This window comes from Erithacus rubecula (genome assembly GCF_903797595.1).
Source record: "Erithacus rubecula genome assembly, chromosome: 6".
In the NCBI taxonomy this organism is placed as follows: Eukaryota; Metazoa; Chordata; class Aves; order Passeriformes; family Muscicapidae; genus Erithacus; species Erithacus rubecula.
Window position 1 is genome coordinate 17,705,469 of NC_136688.1, and position 7,269 is coordinate 17,712,737.

The 7,269-nt window shown below is 40.9% G+C and overlaps 1 protein-coding gene across 1 annotated transcript; it reads left to right on the top strand.

Moving 5' to 3' along the window:
- Positions 1–539: 539 nt before the first annotated feature.
- On the top strand, positions 540–6,933 carry OLFML1 (olfactomedin like 1). Its single transcript, XM_079309202.1, has 3 exons — positions 540–1,007; positions 2,827–3,115; positions 6,141–6,933. The coding sequence occupies exons 1-3, from the start codon at positions 882–884 to the stop codon at positions 6,908–6,910; spliced, it is 1,185 nt and encodes a 394-aa protein (XP_079165328.1). The 5' UTR covers positions 540–881; the 3' UTR covers positions 6,911–6,933.
- The last annotated feature ends 336 nt before the right edge of the window (positions 6,934–7,269 follow it).

The window sequence follows — 7,269 nt, forward strand, 5'->3', positions numbered from 1 at the left end:
GCAGACACAAAGGAGCTTTTTAAGCTCCTAACACATGGTTTTGTAAGAAACAGGGTGTTAGCATGGCCAGGAGTTTTTACCAACAAGGCATTCAGTCAGGAAAATGATGAAATAAAATAAATACAAATTGCCTCAAATGTAGTAGGCTCATGTAAGTTAATTATAATTAATTTTTAAGTCAGACTAAGTAGAATTATTATTCCAGAATAGGGTGTCTGTCATAGACTCCACTAAAGTGACACAGAGTTGTGCTAAGGGTGTTGATTTCAGCTGGAAAAGAGAAAAAGGAGAAAGAAGTTTTTTTTAAAATTAATTTTTATCTCTGGTTTCCAGAGATAAAATTCCAGTCCTACTGTAAATAAGCTGAATAGTAGAATTGAAATTAATTTTTTTAGCTAGTTTTGCAGGCACAGACATTGAGCACAGACCTCCCTGTGAAGGGTTGGCCTGTGTTCCACCCACTGTGAATCCCACTGCAGGCTTGGTCACACAGGAAAGCAGATGGGAGGAGGAAGGAGGGGAAAATAAATTACTTTTATTTGTATTTAATAAAATTTGGCCTACAGGCTCGATGTGACTCAGTGCTGAACATCTGGGACTGATCATAGGATCACAAACTGAGAAGCAGTCATCTGGCTCCTAGAAACAAACACATTCAGTCCCTCTGCACCAAGGAATGCCACTTCCTTAATGATGAAACTCAACAGCCATTTTAAATCCTTTTAATCTTTTCAGCCACACTATGTTAAACCTTTTTAGCAATTTTCAGCATCATCTTTTTGGCTTCAGATGATGGCAAATTGCCTTTGACCTCGGGCTGGCGGCGTTTGGGGTTTCCCACTGAGCTGATTCCTTGCTTTCCCCCCAAATTTCCTGGCACCATGGCAGCCCTGCAAGTCCATTTGCTGCTGGCTGCATCCCTCCTGAGCAGCCTGGGAGCAGGGCAGTGCCTGGTGCAGGATGCAGCCCTGCTGAGATACATGGACCAGCGTTTTCTGGCTCTGGAGGTAAGTGCCTGACCAGTCCTTCTGCAGCAAAAAAAACTCTGGAAATGTGAGGGTGTTCTGAGCCCAGGGCAGCCTGCATGATACACCAAGTCAGGAGGGTGAATTCCCAGCTTTTTGCTATGAAGGAGTAAAATCTTTGCTAAATCTTTAACTGTAATGATCCCAACTTACCACACCATTTGTTGCAGGATATAATTCCACAATGTCATGTTTTTATTCCCTTATCGTTTGAATTTTTTTAATGACCTCAGTGAACTTAGCTAAAAATGCAAATATTTATATAGTCACAGACCATCTTAGGGAGCAGTATAAACATTTTGGCACCAGTAGAAGTTCTGTCAAATGTTTATTAGCAAGGAGATAGAAATTTAGCAGGTATTTTTCCTGTGTTTAGGTATCCCTACTTGGAAGGGTAATTTAAGACATATTCATGCAAACCAGCAGTGTATCTGCACTTTGAATAAACCCTGAACATCTGGAAGACTGAAATGCAGTCCTTTCAATTCCTTGAATTCCATTCAATTTCTTATATAAATGTATCAGTTCTTGCTTCTTTTTTATTTTATTTTACCAGTACTGCATGATGCCTCTTCAGTATTGGTGTGCTGTAATCATATATTGTTTATTTTAAATAATTGGCATGTTCTTGGCTCCTGGCTGGCATTGGCAGACTTGGAGAGAAGCTCTAACTTCCCTGATTTCACATTTCTTGTTGTACAAAGTCCTCATTAGTCTTATCTTCTCAAAACAGGAGGATTAACTTGATGCTCTCTTCCCATTGTGTAGAATGAGATTTAAATTTTCTTTGCCACTCTATGAGTAGCTCCACCTGGCAACTTCTATTCCTTTGTCACCCCTTTAAAATGAGGTTAAATTATTTAATTAAAAATGCCTAACCTGGCATTTGGTGCGAGGGGCACAAAAGTAACAGGACAAAGGGGCAGATACTGAAGCACTTGGAAAACATTCAAAATAAAGGTTTTGTAGAAAATAATTAAGCAACTCCCTGGGGACTTGTATAAATGAGGGAGAGAAGAGGTAGCACATAGAAACCACAGCTCACAAAGCAAACCAGCCAAAGATCTGCCCAAATTCCTCATATTCCCAAAGTGGTAGCTGGGTTACTATCTTCAGGACACCTGTGAAGCAGCTTCATTGCAGCAGAGAAACCATAGAACTTACCTTTGGATGCACATAATTTGAATTTAGGTGTAAAGTAGTAGGTTTATGGCTTTCACTGTTTGGCTTTTTGTTGGGTTTTTTTGGGTACAGCCAATAATTTGAGGGGGAAAAAACCTAAGAAACAACACAAAACTTCTTCAAATATAGCATTTCAGTATTTTCATTTTCACCTTTAAATGCACAAAAAATAGCCACACTAGATTCTGCCTTGGTCAGCAGAGGTGAGTTCATGTGAAATGTTCATGGCTCTAGATTTCCTACAGAAAACTCTTTGGGATTGCTTCACCAGTGGTCCTACAGGAGAAGTTCCAGGAAATTTATGGAAAGCAAGTCATCAGAGATCACGAGCCCTAATTACCCCTGGCTGCTTCCATCAGGGCACTTCTCTTTCTTTAGGCAGAAAAACAAAGAATCTGGCTGTCACAACCATGCCAAGTTTAAAAATGTGGATTTTTGCCCAGACTTTTGAATTTTATGCTGGTGTGAGACGTTCTCCTCCCACAGACACCCAGCAGCAGCCCCCTGATATGGGATAGGTGGGTTGGGGAGGAGGGAGCAGCATGGTTTGTACCAAGAGTGAGGTTGGGAGATACATCCACACCTATCCATGTCTTTTCTCCCTGTGTTGTGACCCAAGAAGAGGCTGCAGAAATGCAACCAAGACGTGCTGGAGTACGTGGAGGAATTCCGGGAGTTTTCCAAGGCGGTGCTGTCCCGCCTGGCAGGACTGAGCTCTGGCAAGGCTGAGCTTCAGAGGCAGGTGGAGGGTCTGCTGACAAGGGTTGAGCATGCACAGAGGGACATCGACTATTTTGGATCCACCATGGATTCCAACGCCTGCGTGGAAGTGCACGAGGATCTGCTGGAGCAGCAGCTGCTGGAGGAGGAGGAAGGAAAAAAGAGACTCAAAGTCATGTTTAATGCAAGTAAGAGCAGTTTATTTTTTCAGAACTCTGGTGTGAACCACCCCATGTGTGCATGTTGATGCAGGGATAGCAGATTTTCATTGAGCTGTGTGAACACCATGGGTGTGGACACTGCTGAAGGCTCAGGGAAAAATCCAGCTCGGATCTTTCCCAGGCTGGGGACTTTTCTCAGAGACAAACAAGAGAAGGAAGAGTGAATAACACAGATTAACACCTGGTTTTGATCACAGTGCATGTGCAACATGATGTTTGGCACAAAGCATGTTTTCAAAGAGGTCTTGCCTTCTTGGACCAATGAGTCTTTTCTGTTTTGTATTGCACGATCTATCCTATATAAGTGTGGTGGCTTTTCAATAAATCTCCTCTTCTTCCTGCTTTGAAGAGGTCCTGTGTGTCTTACTGTATTATTCACCATTCCTAATCAGACAGCAACACACGTGTTATTGCAAGATTTGGGCTGTGTAAATACTGGTCTTGTAAAACCCATGTATGTTCTGGAAAGGTACATGGAAAATGCAGTTCAAACATTTACTTTGCTGAAATTTTTGCTGCATATCAAATTAATTCTTTGGAAGTTACTTTTCATTATAAAATAAGGTAAAAATATTTCATTACTCCATCACAAAATAAGGTAAAGTCCTCTGGAGCTGTGCTCTTGCAAAGTCCCAGAAAAACACATCTCTGAGCACTGCAACCATGCTAAAGAATTAATGGTGGTCTTTGTTTTTTGGACTAGGCAGGGTCAAAACCTCGACTCAAAAATAAATTCATGAGTTAATAAAACACTTAATTCACTTCTACAATTTGTATCTGCTCTACTGTCCTTCTCTGTCATCCTTCTCCCCTTGTCCCCTCCTTTTACTTTAATAAGAGAGTATACTGGCTTGGCTGTAAGCAAAGTTTAGTTCTGATCTGAAAATTAGGTGCTATGTACCCAGCATGAAGAGTATAGGTACAATCTATAATTTTTTTGAACCAAATAGCATTTTATAATTATCTCTACCTTAAAAAGTTGTGGTATAGATGTAAATTATGTATTATAGACATATTTAAAGTAGTCTGTTTTCTATTTATACTAGAAATGGAGAGTAAATAATAAGAAATAAAAACTGTAATTTTTAAAAGTCAGTGAAAGAACTTTAGCATCATCAATTACACAATTCCACTGACCTCAGTAGAATTAGGCTGATTTAATTTTACACATAAGTTTACAATTTCTTCTTTGAACTTTTCAAGCAAATCAATGTTAAGGCAGATGCTTGCAGAAGCAATCACCTATTCTGCTTCTGAGTTCTCATCCTCCACAATTCAGTGCTCTGAATATCAATAGTTCTGTTTTCCATTTAGAGAACTTTTGAACATTCAATAATTTTTTCAGAGAGGAAAAAAAAGGGGATTTTTAAATTGACTGTCATTAGGACACTTTGAAAATTGTGTCTTTCTGAGAGTTTCAGCAGGGAAAAATGACTTTCCATTTTCCTTTGTTGGAAATTATTGCTTTTAACTTTATGGTAGCAGTTCATACTAACTTTATTTTCAATTTATTCTCTACTGTCAGTACTAGTCAGGTGCTTTTCCCATTGAATTTGATGGCAAAAGCATTCCCTGTGCAGATTTTACAGCACTCAGAAAAAGTAGGAAAATCCTCAGCTCTAGAAAATAGCAGCTCTGCTTCTATGTTGTCATGTCTTAAGCAGACTCTATGATTATTTTTGCTGAGTCACTTCAAAAATCTGTCAGGAAAGACTTTTTTAAAGTCCACCTTTGTTACTGGATTTGGGTGAAGTTCACACAGAAAATAACAATCAGAAAAAAATCTGGTTATTTCCCCTGCAGAGGAGGACACTGCTAAGGCTGCCTGGGGTTTTTGATTCAGCAGCTTTAATTTTTAAATTTTTTTTTTTTTTAATCTGTCTAATAAATGTTAAGTTTTAGAAATCTGATGTGGCTTGCTCAGGGGAGGCACTTCCAGAGTGAGGATAAAAACCCATCCATGCTGTAGCAATATCCAAAGCTTTGATTAGAGGTTATCAGCACACACAAATGACATAAAGATTGCTTTCCACAGGCAACTGGAGTCTTGCCACTGACTTCAATAGGTTCATATCAGGCCAAACAGGGGGGCTGGTTTTGCTTTCTCCATTTCATCTGCTGCCAGAACTTCCTGCCTCAGAGCTTTGTTTGTCCTGTTTACTGGAATGGCTGCACTCCACTGAAAGCAATTCTTTAAACTCCAAATTACTCTTGTAATTCATGAGTGCCTTTGGTAAACAAGCTTGTTAATATGCTTTGCAATAGTTGCTTGTTTTGTTTGTTTTTTTTTTTTTCCTGGAAAGGATGCTGCTTGATAAAGATCTGAGAGTCTGCATGCCTGAGTCCTCACAGGCTTGGTGCTTTTTGGTCTGAAACATCCCTGCAGAGTGCCCAGTGTTTTGGCTTTCTGTTATGCTGATCTGTTTTTATTTCTATTTATACTAAAAATGCATAAAAAATAAGCTACCTAAGGATAAGACCAGCCCTGAAACAAAAAATACTATGCATGTGGATAATGGATTTAAATTTGTTTGCTTCCAACAAGAAATAAACTTGATTACTTTACTGTGCTGATGTAAACCAGAAGTCAATTCTCTGCAGTAAAAATTATAGCCCTGTAAAAGGGCAGACAAGAATAATCACAAAATCATTAACTGTGCTCTTGGTCTCCTCTCAGACACACAAATATCCAAATATATATATCCAAATACCCAAATAGAACAGTGTTGGGCATTTTGTTTTGGATAACACCGGTGTAATGGGACAAAATCCAACACTTTATAGGTATATGAAGACACCACAGTTTTCTCAGCAGGAATATATCACAAAAAACTATTTTCAGCACCACTTACCACAGCCACACTGCTGACACTTTACTGATGTATTGACTCTGGCCCTAGAGATGAACTAACTAATTCAAGGAAAGGAAACTAGAAAATTTACAGATATTCTAGTTATTGGGGTTTTTTTGTCTTTGGGTATTTTCCTGCAGGTTGTGACCACATGCTTGCAGGTATTAGGTCCCTGAAGGTGGTGAAGAAGACTGGAGCAAAGCACGGCTCTTGGATGAAAGATCCTGGCAAAAAGCACGCCAAGATTTATTTATTAAGTGGCTCTGTAAACAACGTGATTTTGGAATTTGCAAACATCATGGCTTTCATGGAGGACAACCAGACCCTGAGGGCTCACAGAGTCCCCTTGCCACTGCCCTGGGAAGGGACTGGCCAGGTCATCTACCAGGGTTTCCTCTTCTACCACAGGCACGGCTCCTTGAACGAGATCATCAAATTCAACATCCAGAAGAGAAAGGTAGCTGGCCAGATGCTGCTGCCAGGGGCTGGGAGGATTCCTGCCTACCAGCTCTCTGCTCACACCAAGATAGACCTGGCTGTGGACGAGCAGGGGCTGTGGGCTCTCCATGCAGAGCCAGAGACCGGGGGGAACATCGTCATCACCAAACTCAACGCGGCAGCCCTGGCTGTGGAGCACAGCTGGGACAGCCCCTGCAGCAGCAGGGGTGCTGAGGCTGCTTTCATGGCCTGCAACACCCTCCACGTGCTCTACAACTCCCCTTCTGGGGGCTCCTCCCGTGTCCTGTGTGTTTATGATGTTCTGGGTGCTCACACAAACCCGGGGCTGCAGCTCCCCAAGCGCCAGGGCAGCCACTCCACTGTGCACTACAACCCCAAAGAAAAGCAGCTCTTTGCCTGGGCTGATGGCTCCCAGATCGTTTACAAGCTTCACACAGAGCAAAAAGTTTAAAAGCTTCAGCAGCTCTCTAAAGCCACCAGGTCAACACATCCATAAATATCTCATTATTCCCATCTGTTAAGATTTTCACCCTTTTTACGTAACACTTATGTACCCCAGTAATCTTCATCCCCAATAAAGAATATGTGAAGACTCCATTAATATAAATTTCCTGATGGCTAAATACCACACATGCACACATGCCCTGGTTTAGGGGAAATTCAGGGAAAAAACCTCTGAATGGGATCCCTTTAGGAAACAGATTCAAGCAACTGGTTCAGGGAAATACTTCCTTGGAGAGAAGTGAAAAAAAAAAAATATGGCAGTGGAAATAGAACACCCCCTCACACTAGTCTTAAAGTTAAATTTAA

Excerpts from the sequence above, each read along its gene's own strand:
- OLFML1 (XM_079309202.1), top strand. The coding sequence starts at position 882 with ATGGCAGCCCTGCAAGTCCATTTGCTGCTGGCTGCATCCCTCCTGAGC. Across the intron at positions 1,008-2,826 it reads AGCGTTTTCTGGCTCTGGAG|AAGAGGCTGCAGAAATGCAA; the intron begins GTAAGTGCCTGA and ends TTGTGACCCAAG. Across the intron at positions 3,116-6,140 it reads CAAAGTCATGTTTAATGCAA|GTTGTGACCACATGCTTGCA; the intron begins GTAAGAGCAGTT and ends ATTTTCCTGCAG.